Here is a 16011-nt window from a genome sequence, read left to right on the forward strand (position 1 = left end):
AAAGCGCTCCATGGGAGTTCCTGTGTTTTCTTGATTCCTCTACCACGTGCTGCTTTCCCCCTCACGGCCACCCATACTCTGCACTTTGCCTTTGCCACTCTCAAGTTTATCCATTGCTTTCCTCCCCCTTCTCATCCCGCTTAGCTTTTTACATTTCTTTTTTATTTAAAGACCCCTATTTCCTCTGTTTCTCAAATCCACCCTGTGGCATGTTAATCTTGTTGCTTGGGGGAGTTTACTCTTACCTCCACCATTGCTCCAAATCCCTCCTGAGCACGCCATTTTTGCTGCAGGATCGCTACTTTTTTGAAAATGTGCATTTGCACGCATTTATCCTTTTTAGGTCTCGCGCCTAGCGTTGCAGTGCGCAACCCTGCTCGCGCAGCGCGAGACCTCATGTGAGGGTTCTGAAAGCTAACCACATTACCTCGCTGCCACGCTCCCTCGCCCCCGCTCCTCTGTGGTGCGCGCGCACCACTTGTTTCGATTCCCGCCCCCGCTCCTCTATGGTGCACATGCACCACTGGTTTTGTTTTTACTTTAATAATCGTGGCGCTGTCTTCATGGACACCGTGCTATGCTATGCAGTCCTCCTTAGACTGATAAAGCTGAAAGTGCTACACAGGATATACTATCACTGGTCACATTAATATTCAGTGGGATTAATCAATAATTTAACTAGGTCGAGATGACAGAGAAAAATAAGTACATTACCACCTACTATATGCGAATTTGAGGTTATCTGCACCTCTTCTGTGTAGGGCAGACCTAAAGGCTGTGCGTGGAGTGATGCTATAAATATGGAGAGCTCCGTTGAATTTGACCCCACGCGTGGCATTATTAGGTAGAAAGGATGAGCGCCGTCAATCTAACCTTAAAAGGATTCTCTACTAGTATGTAATGGCGGCTCATAGAGACAGCAAGATTAGCAGCGTCGGGCTCTACCAAAACCCCCCCAGGTAAGGAAAGGGGGCTGGTGTACGGCAAAGAAAATTCATACAAGAGAGCAGGGGATGGAGGAAAAATAGGAGGAAGCTGGCGAGACAACTAACCAGCGGACAGAGCACACTGTGGGGGCAGAGCTACACTGTTGGCAGGAGGAATGCACTCCAGTTTCATGCTAATGGAAATACGCCCCCCACAGGGGAGGCCCCGCTCCTGCTGAACCAGAAGACAGCTCATGGTTGGAGAGGAGGAAGGCAGCGCCTTTCCAGGTGCATGTAAACGAAACACTATATTTTATCCGCATTGGAGTAGTTATCATCAAATCTGTAACACTCTTTAAAATTATTCGTTTGAAGAAACGTACTTCATTCTTAAACCTTTAGGAAAACATATTAAATTCGAAGTGATGAGTGACCATTTATTTATGTGCTGGCTGTAGTAGAGACCAATAATTGTCTGTTGTCTTTATTTCGGCTATTTTAGATGGAAAGGCGCTCCAGCTCGGGGTTTAGGGCTGCATTTTAGTATGGGTCACAATGTGTTCTAGAGCCACAAGGAGGCCGTAGAGCAAAACCGTTCCCTGTCGTCAATCTCATTATATATGTTCAGGGGCTGTGTGTGAAATCATCTGTAAATCGCCTTGCCACCGTGCCCCGTCCAGTCGTTAATTGATGGCAGATGTGCGGCTATGCAATGCAATAGGTGTTGCTTTTGGTATTGTAAATAACAATGCCTTTTCATTTTTTTAAAGACATTGCCATTTACAATGTCAATAGCTCAAAATAATGTCATTGCGAGACCTTTTGCATTGTAAATGCTTGTTGTGTTTTTTAGTTGGTGCACCAAGATTGACATTCGCCATGTTGGAAATTAATAAAAAAAGGAAAGTGCATGGTGACCCATGTGTGCATATCTGTCATCGCGCTGGACTGCTGTAACATCATAATGTATATGTATACATGCGTGATGACACATGCATGGATACACATCATCATGCTTTTTGTTTTACGATGCTGTTCATCCGATGCTTTGCCGGAGCAAAAGGGTGAATTTGTGTTCATGTCTGGTGTGCTGTAGGGTACAGTACAGCTTAACAGTGCAAGTTATAACACGGAGGGAAAGTCCACTGCAAAGAAGATCAAGAAACTGATTAAATTGCAGCAAGCATGTGAAGCAGCCACACTAGAGTGATGTGGATACAAAACGATACAATCAACAAACTAAGCTAGTCAGCCACACAGAGTCATTTCTAAGGGAGATCCTGCTTGAGATAGGATGTGCACTGTTACTGCCCCGCAGCAGATCAGAACTAAGATGGGAAGGTTGCAGTGCTTAATTTGAGCCGGTTGTTTCCGGCGCTCAGCACCGGCACTTTATTGTCAACACGGGCTCTTAAGACAGCCTGCCACATGGTGGCGCTATTTATCTTATTTTTTGAGGAGCATAACAGCTGTTGTTTAATAATTTATCACAATATGGAGCTATAGAGGGTATGTGCCAAGCCGCCCTCCTCTCAACAATCATTAAACCAAACAAGGCTTAGCACCAAGAGGATTTACAATTTTTACTTAGGGGCTACACAGCTCATGGGAATAATTATTTCCCCTCAGCTACTGGTATTGCATCCAAATTAATGTAGTCCTAGCCCTCTCTAATTTCAAAAGAAACCAATATAGCAACCCTCCGTTATCTGACTCCTCCACAAAAACAGGTGAAGCAACCTCAAGAAAATGAAGGTGAGAGTGAGAGGGCACCTCACGTACGCAACACCAGGGAGGCTACCAGCCGGTTCTCGCCAGTATGCCCACGTTTTATCATTATCGGTTACCCACTCACAAAAATCAGGAAACTAGAGTCCAGTGAAAAAATGAAAGGAAACAGATCAGGAAAGAAAAGTTTTTTAATAAAAACGGACCAACCACATGTATTCATAGTCAAAGATTTTACACACCAATAACTCATTTCAATTGGAGGTATTTACCATGTAGAGTGAAGTGAAGTGAAGTGAAGGGGTTTTGTAGAGCGCGACTGCTGCCCGAAGGCGTCCAAGCGCTGGTAATGGAAGGAAGACGGTTCTGCGGGTAGTGGGGGGCAGGGGGGATTAGTTTCTAAATAAGAGTGTTTTGAGTTCTTTGCGGAAGTGTAGAAGGGTGGGGTTGGCTCTGAGTGGGAAGGGGAGTGAGTTCCAGAGCTTGGCAGCGTTAAGAGAAAAGGACCTGCCTCCTGCTCTAGCTTTTTTGATTCTAGGGACTACGGCGAGAAGTGCATTCGTGGAGCGCAGGCATTTTCCAGGGCAGTAGGGGGAGAGAAGTGAATGATTGATTTTCGGATTTGCTCTGTAAAATGCTTGATGTGAAATGCTGAGCACCTTGAATTTTATTCTCTCCCTGACTGGGAGCCAGTGAAGAGCTCTGATCCCTGCCTTGACTGACTCTCTGCGAGGAATCTGTAAGAGAGTGCGGGTGGCACAATTCTGTGTTCTTTGTAGTTTTTCCAACACATACTCTGGGGCTCCCAGGTATAGAGTATTGTTGAAATCCAGCCTAGATTGTACAAGGCCCTAAATGACCACTTGCCTGGCTTCGAAAGGTAGTAGTGGAAGAATTTTTTTCAACATTCGGATAATTCCGAAGCAGGTTGCAGCTGTTTTGGTTGCTTGGGTGTTTAATGTGAGTTTATTATCTAGCCAGACTCCTAGGCTTTTTATATTTTCCTTGGGAGTTGGCATAGGTCCCATGCTTGGGGGCCACAGCTGGTGATAGGTTGTGGGGGGGGAGGGACCGAGGATCATAATCTCGGTCTTGTCACCGTTAAGTTTTAAGGATGACATTGTCATCCATCTTTTGATTTCCTCCATGCATGCTGCCAGATTGGGTTGGGGGGACACGCTGCCTTTCTGTGTCAGGGAGACCACCATCTGGGTGTCGTCCGCATACGATATGATTTTGATACCGTATTTTTGGACGACACCCGCCAGTGGCCTCATGTACACGTTAAACAGCGTGGGGCCCAGTGAGGAACCGCAGTCCAAAGGTCGTTTATTGTAGAGGCCGAGGGCATTCGTACCTGCCTCCACTATACCACACGGGGTTGTATTGAATACTCTTTCCCCGATTTTTAGAGCTGCACTATTGCTAACTCGTTATTCACCTGTGGAAAGAAGGCGCATTTTTAAGAAAAACTTTTTGTCAGTCAGACTTCGTATCTCACTTCGTTTCATAGTGTGTACAGTATATTATGAATACCCCTATATATTCCACGCTGACACTCTCATTAAATACAGCATCCATTTAAAAATATGCCGGAAGCGTTTCTGCTTTCCTCAATGCACCCAATGCGGCTATATCTACAATCATTCGGCGCATCCGATCACCACCCCAGCACACGTTAGTGCCCGTCAGCGCCCAGAGCATTTGTAAGAGCACTCAACCACTGATACAGTTCTCTCACTGCAACCGCTATCTGGAAGGGCCGTCTCTCATCCCCGCTTCACTTTCCTGTTGAAACGCGGCTACTGATATTCTCCTCCCTGAGTTCCGCCCCTCTGCTTCCGCCTCACGTGTTACGGGGCCAGAGCTCGCACCACTTGGATCTCTTATCCGCCAGCGGCGGCCATCTTAAAGTGTATAAGGGTCCATATAAGCCATTATTAATTCGAGACCTCAGAGCACTACAGGGGAGCAAAATGAGGATAGTTCACAGCACTATAACCACGTATATCCAATAAACATGAATCCAACCAGATTCTCATCATGTGATCATTGACCGGTATCTCGATTTCAGACTGCTCATATCATCTTAGGTATTTTGCATGGTACTGCTGGATCTAAGCATAAACAGGGGTAGCACGCTATCTTTTCACCTACCCACGGTGTACCCCATAAACGCTTCAATCAAAAGAAAACCTGGGAGGAGTATATTATGAATTACTCCACCCACCACTGCATCTATTCTGAAGGGATTCATATTCATTTTGCGCCTGTCTCATGGGCATTTCTGCAGTAAAACCCAATAGGTTCTTAACAATACTGTCAAGGGTTCCACTGTCTGCTTACTTTGTTCCACTCAATGTGATCGTTTAAACCTACTTGATCCACTTTTTCAGAAAAAATCCAACAAGCTTCTCTGGTTGCTAGGACTTGCTCAATACAATCATTGCTGGCCACTACCTTCTCCAAAACCACCCACTTTAATGCCTGTAAATCATGTTTAGATTTGCAAAAATGTTGTACCAGGCGCGTGGTAAGTTTACCAGCTTTAATAGTGCTTAAATGTTCCTGAATCCGAATATTTATTTTCCTTGTTGTCAAGCCAACATACTGTAACCCACACTGACATGTAATTACCTGCCACTCGGGCGGCATGTATTAGTCATTTTAATGTATATTTAAAGTCTGAATTGCCACACTTGCATGAGTGTGATGGGTGATAGTGATAGTGCTGTCATTGGCATTGTTAGTGGGAGGATTGGGTGGTAGAAGCTGCAGTGGCCTGCTGACAAGGGCCCGGGCAATTCTTTTTTGACAAATTAAATACCGAGAGGCTAAATAGGCATCAGTCAGTGCCACGGCGCTCTTTATCTGTGTGTCTGGCAGGGTGAGCCCATAGTTTTATAGAGACACACGTTATTGCTAGGACCGCACCTGTATTATTGCCTCAAAGAAATGGAAAACCAGTTAAAAAATGTGTCTTGGTGAAGCTTTGTTTAGCGACTGGAGATTCACACATGTTCTAATCATGTCGCGGAAGACACATGAAGAGAGCTTACTCAAGCAAGTCTTAATGCGAGGGGGCAGCATTACGGAAACACCTCAGCGGCCCCCTAGCCTGGGCATTGAGCCACGAGGGTCTGAGAATCCCATTGAGGTCATGGAAACAGAGGAGGCATAAAACAGCTGGTGTTGTTTTAAGGTGTCGGTACAAAGGATTAAAGTTCAAAAGTTAAGGGCCCCATATTAGAAGCCATGCCCAACCCCAAACCTGGAGTAGTTACAAGCCAGTGGAAGAGCCAGTAGATGTTGACCACACATGGTGTGGGTCCCTCACCAACCAGTACGGTCACAACAGTGACATTGGGTTCAAAGTATTGGACCAGTAGGCAGTGGTTTCGGCCCAGATGTAAGAGGTGCATCCCAATAAGGGGCTATTCCCCAATCTATTTTCCTCTACTTATCGTTTAAGTAATCATACGGTACCATTTCAGCACTTTTACATCCAAGCCAACATGGAGTTTGCTTGTTGTCTCTGTCTACATTTACTTCTGACACAAGGTTGTTCTGCGTGTGTGCATAGTGTGGATATCATTAGGTTGTAGGCAGCAATTGGCAGTTGATGACTTCCTCAGGCCACAACACTCAACTGAACAGCTTTGGCTGACCTTGACGCTGAAGGTGATGGCCTCCATGACGAATACACGGTCTGGGAAGGCGTTGGCCACTTCCTCCACGCTACTGAAATACTGCACTGGCTCCCGCACGTCCCGGTCTTGCTCTAGCAACTTAAATTTCCCTGAAAGACCAGAAAGAAAAAAAGACTTTTAGATGGATGTCCATACCCTTTCCTCAAAACCACATGTTTTATGTGTGCAATTAGTGGTTGGAAAAAAATCATGGAATTTATTGGACTAGCGGCAATGTATAGAGAAGCACCAGAGACAGATGCAGGCAGAACGGCAGCAGAAGCAATCTGCTGGAGACCCGTTCCTTTAATCTGTCGGGCAAGGAGATATCTACCAATTGAACCAACAAGGTCCTTAGTAAATGCTGCAATAAAATTTGGAGGACAAGACACTGAAAAATTCCTCTGACTCATAGAGCATACAGTGATATCTGAATCTACAGGTGAATTTAATCAGTTTGATTGCTATGAAAATACTTATCTCAATTCAGTTCACTTCAATGTATTTGAATCGCGTCTAAGCCAATCCAATTCTTTTCATTTCAATACATTTCAATTTCCATCAATTAATTTAAATTCACTCCAATCCAATTAAATTCACTTAAATTCTGTTTAGTCCAATTCAATTCTGTTCAATTCAATACAATACATTTCAGCTTCCATCAATTAAATTCGATTCATTTCAATCCAATTAAATACACTTCAATTCAGTTTAATTCAATTCAGTTCTGTTCAATTTACTCAATGCAATCCAATACATTTCAATTTCCATCAATTATATTCAATTCAATTCAGACAGAACTCAAGTGCAATTAGCCATAAGGAACCAGGACCTGATTTTCTATTAAAGCTGATTTTAAATACTAGTTGTTTTGTAAACATGAGGGACCAGCCATTGATACAGACCCAAGGGAATCCTTTTGTATTATCCAAATACAAATGTGGCATAAATGTGGTAATCCCTGTAACCAGGGGCGCCCTGGGTCCTCGATCGAGCACTACTCCAGCCCTTCTTCTGGGTTAGCTGCCAGAGTTCACATGGTGACTGTAGTGAAAGTAGGTGACCTTAGGAAGAGGTGGGGACAATGCAAGAATAGTGCCAAGTAGTTATGACTTAGCCAAAAATGAACCTCATCTTCACACTTTCCACAGGATGGAGTTTTTGTTAATGACAAGCAAGCATCGCACACAACCTGGGAGCTTTTGATAATCTGCTTGTTAATTAAAACATTGTAAATTATTTGGTTAGGTGTTTTTGTCGCTCATTACAAGTGGGACAGTAATTGGTACAATAGATATAAAATCTGACTCTGCTGAGTTGGAATGTATTGGCTGAAGAGTTACCACCAAGTCATCCATGGGGAAGAAAGCGATCACCCGCAGTGAATATCTTTGCAGTTTACCTATACTCGCTATAATGCGGAGGAGCCGTCCACCCAAACTCCTCTTTACTGTTCGTCAGAGATCTATAAAGTGGCAGAGTAACAACCAACAAAACTTTCTTCAATTGGGTAATCAAGACTTCATATTGCGGTTTCAGGAACACATACAGGGCTGGACTGGGATCGCAAACCAGCCCTGGCAATTATGTCCGACCGGTGCTGGGGCGGGTGGGGTCATGTAAGGGGCTGGCGGGAACACTGCTGCTGCGCTTTTGTTACAAGGGGACGATTTTGCAGCCCCCAGTACCAAAACCGTTACAAAAGGGGGTGGTGATGGACAGAGCATCAGAACCAATCAAACACTCACACCCAGTCAACAGATCTGGGTTTGATCCATCACCGTTCTTTAGCCCACTCTGCCACCCCAGTTCAGACATGGCCATATGCAAATCAGTCTGACCCTGTGCCTCATGGGAGCAGTTCAGCCCGAACTGCCAAGCCATGCCTTCCATGGACCGGAAACAAGCTTCCTAGGACCGGTTTCTGGCATTACAGCCGTCTTCAGCCAGGCTTGCTTGAATCCAGTGGCAAAGTGAGCAAGGGACTCACGTCTGAGCATACCCTGCCAACTTATGGCGAACAAAGCGGTACAAAAGGGGGTGGTGATGGACAGAGCATCAGAACCAATCAAACACTCACAGCCAGTCAACAGATCTGGGTTTGATCCATCACCGTTCTTTAGCCCACTCTGCCACCCCAGTTCAGTCCTAGGAAGCTTGTTTCTGGTCCAGGGAAGGCATGTCTTGGCAGTTCGGGCTGGACTGTTCCCATGAGGCACAGGGTCAGACTGATTTGCATATGGCCATGTCTGAACTGGGGTGGCAGAGTGGGCTAAAGAATGGTGATGGATCAAACCCAGATCTGTTGACTGGGTGTGAGTGTTTGATTGGTTCTGATGCTCCGTCCATCACTACCCCCTTTTGTACTGCTTTGTACGCCATAAGTTGGCAGGGTATGCTCAGACGTGAGTCCCTTGCTCACTTTGCCACTGGATTCAAGCAAGCCTGGCTGAAGACGGCTGAAATGCCAGAAACCGGTCCTAGGAAGCTTGTTTCTGGTCCAGGGAAGGCATGGCTTGGCAGTTCGGGCTGGACTGTTCCCATGAGGCACAGGGTCAGACTGATTTGCATATGGCCATGTCTGAACTGGGGTGGCAGAGTGGGCTAAAGAATGGTGATGGATCAAACCCAGATCTGTTGACTGGGTGTGAGTGTTTGATTGGTTCTGATGCTCCGTCCATCACCACCCCCTTTTGTACTGCCCAGAACCAAAACCGGCCTCTACCCTTCCGGCCCAACAGGGAAACGCCCAGTGCCCGCTACGCCCCGTCCGGCCCTGAACACATAGCAGGAGATGTGGATCAACTTTTCGCTTGAGAAATAGTACAGAGGCAAACTTTTACCTTTCTCTCTGTAAGAGATGACATAAAGCGCACCCCAGACTTAGTAATAAAGAGAGATTACTCAAGATATCGAAAAGGAAACATCGAAGATGTTTAAGAAAATGGAATCTAAAGGTCGTAATGTGCAGATTAAAAACAGCAAAAAGGAATATAGGACCAAATTGAAACAGATACAACAGAAGGCATGAGAAACCGCCTGGGTGGAGCTGCACACAGCGAGCAAGACAAATGACTTGAAGTTGTTCTGGCAAATCATTGGCCATGGTATTGGAATTTACAGACCTGCCAACGATCACTTCATCCAACTCTCATTCTGGGCCTTCACGGAGAAAACTGCTGTACTACCTGCACTAGTATATCTAAATAACACTCTACAGATATCTAGACTAGAAATTAAACCACTCATTAAAAAATCTCACTCATTAAGAGCTGCCACCCCAAACACAATTCCAATCGATGTAATCAGATCTGATCCGGACCCATGGGCATCTCTTTTGTATGCACATTTTACAGAATTTCATGGATCCAGCAAAATTCCTGCATCCTGGCAAGGAGCCATTGTACAGCCAGTCCACAAAAAAGGGGATAAGGCGGTCCCAAAGATTCATAACTCTCTTTGGCTCCGAAGGGAAGCTATTTGGTAAATTGCCATTGAATGCATTATATGCTCGGGCGATGGAATCCAAGCTTTTCCCAGTATATCAATCCGGATTCAGGCAAACCCGATCACCCAGAGACAGCATTGCCAGCCCAAAACTTTGCATAGGGGCCTCAATCTATACACGTTTCGATGATTACTCATCAGCTTTAGATTGGGTTAACAGATCAAACTTATGGGAAAAACTGGGCAATTAATCAAACACTTCTACACCTTTTGGTTTGTTGCATGAAAACACTTGACTTCAAATTGAACTAACCAGCAATACGCTTTACCCTACAATTTCACCAACGATGGCCTTGAACAAGGCTGCATTCTTGCACCTCTTCTTTTCTTGTTATGGATATCAGATCCGCCACATTATTTGGAGAACGTCAGTGGACTTGCACCAAAATTAGGAAAGCAATTTGTACCGTACTTAGCCTACCCTGATTATATTAAACTTTTATCATTAACCCCTCGTGATCTCCAAAACTATCTAAAGAAATTGGAAGAATTTAATCATGTTAATGATCTAAGGGTAAGTTCTGAGAAGACTAAAGTGATGATCTTCGGAAAGTCTATGAAAGTTGGAGGGTGGTACATTAACGGGATTTGCCTTCAGTATGTAAAATCATATGACAATCTTGGGTCAACTTATCACGGTCTGCACATGTTAGAAATAGACAGAAGAACGCATCCATTATCACTAAGTCAGTGAAGAGATTTGCTAGCAATTACGGCAGGAGAGTACATAATATAATTAATTTGAAATTGATTCCAATATTATTATCTTCCGTTAAATATGTTGTTTTTTTTAGATTATGTGGAATGTTGACAAACAGCACATCAAAATCTGCCTGTATTTATTGAATATATCCATGTGGTATTTATATAGGGCAAATACATAGTCAATATATGATTGGAGGGGTAGCTGGGTCCCGAGAGTGGAGGTGAACTGTAACTGCCTCATGATATAGTGTTATGTAAAAGGTGCATCTTGAATACTCTCCTAAAATGGAGCAGGGTTAGTGCAGTCTTAATGGATACCCAAATGTTGTTCCAGATCCTGGGTGCATAGATGGAGAAGGCCTCTGGCCTTCTGTTTTCTTTTTTGCACTTCTTTATCTCTAGTCTCCTGGTGTCCTCGCTGCAGGTGTGTTGTGAACCACCAGAAACGGGTGCCAGCCAGATAGGCAGAGGTTCCAGCCACGATGGTTTTGTAGATAATGATGCTGGTCTTGAAGGCAGTTTTGGTCAGCATGGGGATCCAGTGGAGTGACACCCGGATGGGGGTGATGTGGTCATGCTCATGAACATCCACTCAGCTGTTCTCCATGCTAAGGACATCACAGGAGTCAATACCACTTACAACTCAGGTGCACTCACACAATCACCGCTCAGCCCTCTCTCCACATACCTCCTCAAAGTCGTGATCAGATATACTGAACATTTACCAGACATCCACACAGCTAGCAATCATCAAAGGAACAGCATGACCTTCCATTTTCCATGAGGGACCTTTTGATCATTGTTTCACGCTCTACTTCCCTCTTTCCCCCTTTCAAACACTAAAAGACGGGGCCACATGTATATAGGTAATCGTTTGCGATTAACAAACAGCACATTTTTGAGATTCTCTATTTGGTAATCGCAAACACCAATGTACAAATGTGTCTTTTATAAATTTGGGAATTCCCAGTAGGTTGCAAATAGACCTACCTCATGAATATTAATGAGATAGGTCTTGGTTTGCAACCCATTGGGTATCACACAAATCACAGGAATGGTGGCCTGCAGGGGTCAGAATACCACCATATCTGTCATTGGTTTTCAATAAAGAAATCTTTTATTTTTAAATGCAGCCTGTTTTCATTAAAGGAAAACGAGATGCGTTTAAAAAAATGAAAAGTTTACTTAAAAATTGTTTTTACAAACATTCACAAAGGGGGGTCATTTCCATTTGCGAATTGGTTACCACCTACTTGAAGTAGATGGTAAAATGCGAATGTTTTGCGACCACATTTTGGTCGCAAAACATTCACACAAACCACTGCGATTTTGTATTTGGAAGGGACGCCCTAAACACGCAACTTCCTAATACCGAATCGCAAACCCAATTAGTGATTCGGTAATGGGTTACTGAATGGCAACTAGAGCTTTCTACTTCTACATTTTAAAAAGCCGTTTTGCATTTGCAAATGAGCTGATACTGCGAATCGGCCCATTTGGGACCATAAAAATGCTTTGTACATGTGGCCCTTAGTGACATCACTACTATCACAAAAACTGCTCCTAAAAACACAAACATTAGCCACCTTGGAGACATCAGCCTCACCATGGAACCACACCACTAAGAAGATGACAAAACCCACCCTTGCCCTCCTGAACATACTTCACCTGACAACCCAGGAGCAACCTCAGTGCAAACAAAGAGCATGTTCTACACCTCATCATCGCAGCTCGCCTCTCACCAAAGTGCCACACGCCTCTTACTCTGGTTTGTTCAGATCGCTTAGCCTTCATGCTCTCTTTACACCACGCTCCACTGAGTCGTCATGGCCAGCCCAAACCCATGGAACCATTGAATCACTCCGTCAAGGACTTCCCACTCAAGACCCTCAGCCAGGACTTCCACGCAGCCTCAACACAAGACACATCTGAGATAGATGATATTATAGCCCTCCTCTTCCACACATTATAATTGAGAATAGACAAACACACTGCAATAGCAATGAGCCATCAATCTGACATCCTTGACATGTGACAACTGAATGAAAGCAAAATGCAATCCACTCTCTTACATGAATTCCTCAGGGACAAAATCCACAAAATGTTACATCCTATTGACTCAAGTACACTTTTCAGGTTGAATTAAATCCTGATATATCAAAGCATGGAATGAGAATTCCTATGAAGATGATATGCTTGCCTCCATCATACAATCTCTCACAAGAGATGACTGATCCCTATTCTCAAAACATTACTTACACAGAGAACTTCCCACAGACTCCTCCAGACGTCTCGCCACAACCGCAGTAATTATTAGCTTGTTCCCATATCCACCGTAGGGAAAGATACTCGAACAAGCAGTCTCCAATCAGTTATAGACCCGCATCACTCCCACAACCAGCGCATTATCAATCATGTTACGGCAGCAGTGATAGAGCCACCACTTACAGCCGCAGGTGAGGCCCTTAAGCATGAAGGACATGGGTGACTCCTGCCTTTGGGTATTGTTGGCATTGCAAGTACCCGTGGAGATCATCAGCCACAAGACCCTCAAGGGCACCTCCTGCCAAGTATGCATTAAAGACAAAGTTCTAATCTGCTTCACATTCTGTGTAAGCAACAGGCACCAATGCGCCTAAGTAGTGCCGTCCAGATCATGTTTGCTACCAGTGGCAAATGAAGTCCTACTTGTCCCGTGTGGAGTCCTACACGGATCTATATTCACACGGCCCCTCATAGGGTGTTCTTGGACAGTCATGGAGTCAACGTAGACCAGTACGACAACAACACCCAACAGTATGTGAAATTCTTACGCGTCACTGACTGGTGACCTCAAGTCCCTATGGGGCACCATGGAGGAGGAATGTTTGATACTGGTGTGGAAGGCAAAATACCCCCAACAACATTGATACGCCTTCACATAAAAGATATTGCGTAGAGGCAAACTGTGTAACTAACAGGACTCAGAACATATGGAAGAGACTGGTAGAGACCAGACAGATAGGAGAATAAATACAAAGATGGAGCCACAGACACAATGTGAAATGAGTTAATCTTCTTGTCAAGAAGCACAACACGGTCACTGGGTTAATTTCTTCTTTGACCTTTTTCAATGTCACCCATTTATACAATACCATTATCTCAGGGTTATTGGAAAGACTAAACAAGAGCGCTCTAGATATATGACCAGTAGACAACCAGGATACGCCTCAACTACACAACCGGATCTTCAGAGAGCGGGTTAAATATAGCAAGTCATGACCAGCTCGAAGGATGAAGGGTACTTTTCACAGTTTTACTTCTTCTAGAAGAAAATCTCATCTCAAGTGTGGTGCAAGCAATGTTTTTTTTAAGGTGGAAGCAGATTTAGGATCTATAACAAACCTTCAGCCACTGAGGTGTCCCATCAGGTCATACATGTTGCAAGCATGGCAAGGATGATATACATGATGTGTAAAGTACCCCAGAAGTCACCTGATCTCACATGTCGAGGAAGATTTGTTGGTGCCAGGCCAAATGCCCAGGGCCCCTAGAGTTGGAACACCTGGTGCCACCTTACAGAACTTGCCCGTAATCTTTAGCAAGAATGTGAGGGTTCATTGGTTCTACATCATTACAGTAGACCGTCCCTTTCACCTTCCAAGCTTTGCCTTGTGGTGGTATCTCCAGTGGCGTAGCTAGGGGGGTGCGGTGGGGGCGGTCCGCCCCAGGCGGCACTATTTTGGGGGCAGACAAAGGCATTCAGATAAGGCTCGGCTTGCTTTCGTGGACGTTCGGGGACGGGAAGAGAAGGAATAGGACTCGGGCGATGTCCTCTTCTTTTTTGTGCTGGCAGCTGTCCCCCCTCTCTTCCTATTATTCCCTCTCTTCCTGTCTTGCTCCTCACTTACTGAAAACCGTGACTTGAAGAAACGGTACACAACCTATCTTTCCTTCTTTCATTTAGTTGCTTCCCTGTGAAATGGATCCAAAAAAGAAAAACACTCTTGCGAGAAATGCCCTTTTTCTGACATGTTTCTATTCCAAAGTGCAGCGGGATGGAGAGAAATAGAAGGTTTAAATATGGAAAATAAATACATGACTAAATAAAGCGAGACAGAGTGTTCTTAAAGTAGCCAGATTGGTTTTATTTACATCCAAATACATCAGCCTCACTTTACAGAGTTTGCCAGTGAAGCGCTAATTTTGTTTTCTCATCTTTCTTTGAACAGCATTGTTGTCCCCAGGTCGGAAAGTGCACCATTCCCGTAGGGACTGCAATACCTGGTTGATGGGTGGATTGCAAAACAAAATGTGTACCATGGCTCTGTGTTTATGTCTGTGGTCTTTTTAAACCATACTGCTTACGTTTTGTAAGGATATAAGCAATGGACATTGAAACGGTTCCCTTCAGGGCCCTGTAGTCATGTCCTTAACTTTTCAGGTAAAACCACTCGCTGATTTCTGAATAGTGAGTGAGAGATCGTTAAGGTAACCATGTTGTTTCTGCTTACATTTCACATGCTTTACTTAAGCTTGCATTCCCTATGAGTGGTTGCTTTTACTTTTGTTTTTAGGCAGCATATTACTCTTATCAAGTGCATAATTTGAATTGAGCCACATCCAAGTGTTTATAGCGGGCACAATTAGGTAATAGCTGAGGGCAGTGCGAGTTTCTCTCAGTGGGGCAGTAGGGTGTTCAGTGGGGGAGAGGATGTAACACTATGGCCAGAGCTGTAGAATTTGGAACTGGGGAACCGGGTTCAGCCTTCATGACCAGTCCACCAGACCACTCTACAGAGGGAGCACATTACCATGCTACACCTTAGAAGGCCCCACTAGACCTTAGAAGGCTTGATGTCTTAGCACAAGCAGGTGTACCCTAGTGGTGTCAATTGTGGGTTAACCTTGAAGGCCTGTCCACCACAATCCATACTGAAGTTCATCTCCAGTCTTGCGCGCAGGCCTACGAAGCAGCACACCCTAGAGCAGAGGTCTTCAAACTTTTGGATGCCGAGACCCCCCTGTCAACATTTTGAGGCGTAAGGACCCCCTCCTTACAAAAATGTCTAAACCTGTTGACTAAATTGCGTGGGATGAAAATGTAAATGAGGTTATGTGATGCCGCGTATTTTGGGATAGCATTGCTTCATTATTTTGATATTTGTTACACACAGTAACGCTGAGGAAAGATTTCACCCAATCAGTACCCATTTATAACCAAAATACAGCAATTATCATCAGAAAGATTTCAAGTCAACCTTTGTGAAGGGCCTTCCACTCTGCAGCAATACGCGCTGCCACATTAGAAGCTCACCTGGCCCTGACCGGAAGAAGCAGGGGTCCCTTAAAACCCTGGCGGTTTTGTGTAGAGTTAAGCCGTTTACCCATGCAGCTTTCCTCTCACCCCCTCCCTTCCATCACAGTCTCCTCTCCTAACCCCGGATCCCTCTCTCACTTTTCAGGTCATTTTCTTT

The 16011-nt window shown here is 44.6% G+C and overlaps 1 protein-coding gene across 1 annotated transcript in view; it reads right to left on the reverse strand.

Annotated features, from left to right (window-relative positions):
- Positions 1-16011, reverse strand: part of GAREM2 (GRB2 associated regulator of MAPK1 subtype 2) — a 470347-nt gene that overhangs the window by 161677 nt on the left and 292659 nt on the right. The window contains exon 3 of the mRNA XM_085613200.1: positions 6323-6453. Within this exon, the coding sequence (XP_085469326.1) occupies positions 6323-6453 (131 nt within the window). The remainder of the gene's footprint in view (positions 1-6322; positions 6454-16011) is intronic.

The sequence above is a fragment of the Triturus cristatus genome, chromosome 6 (assembly GCF_964204655.1).
Source record: "Triturus cristatus chromosome 6, aTriCri1.1, whole genome shotgun sequence".
Taxonomy (NCBI): domain Eukaryota; kingdom Metazoa; phylum Chordata; class Amphibia; order Caudata; family Salamandridae; genus Triturus; species Triturus cristatus.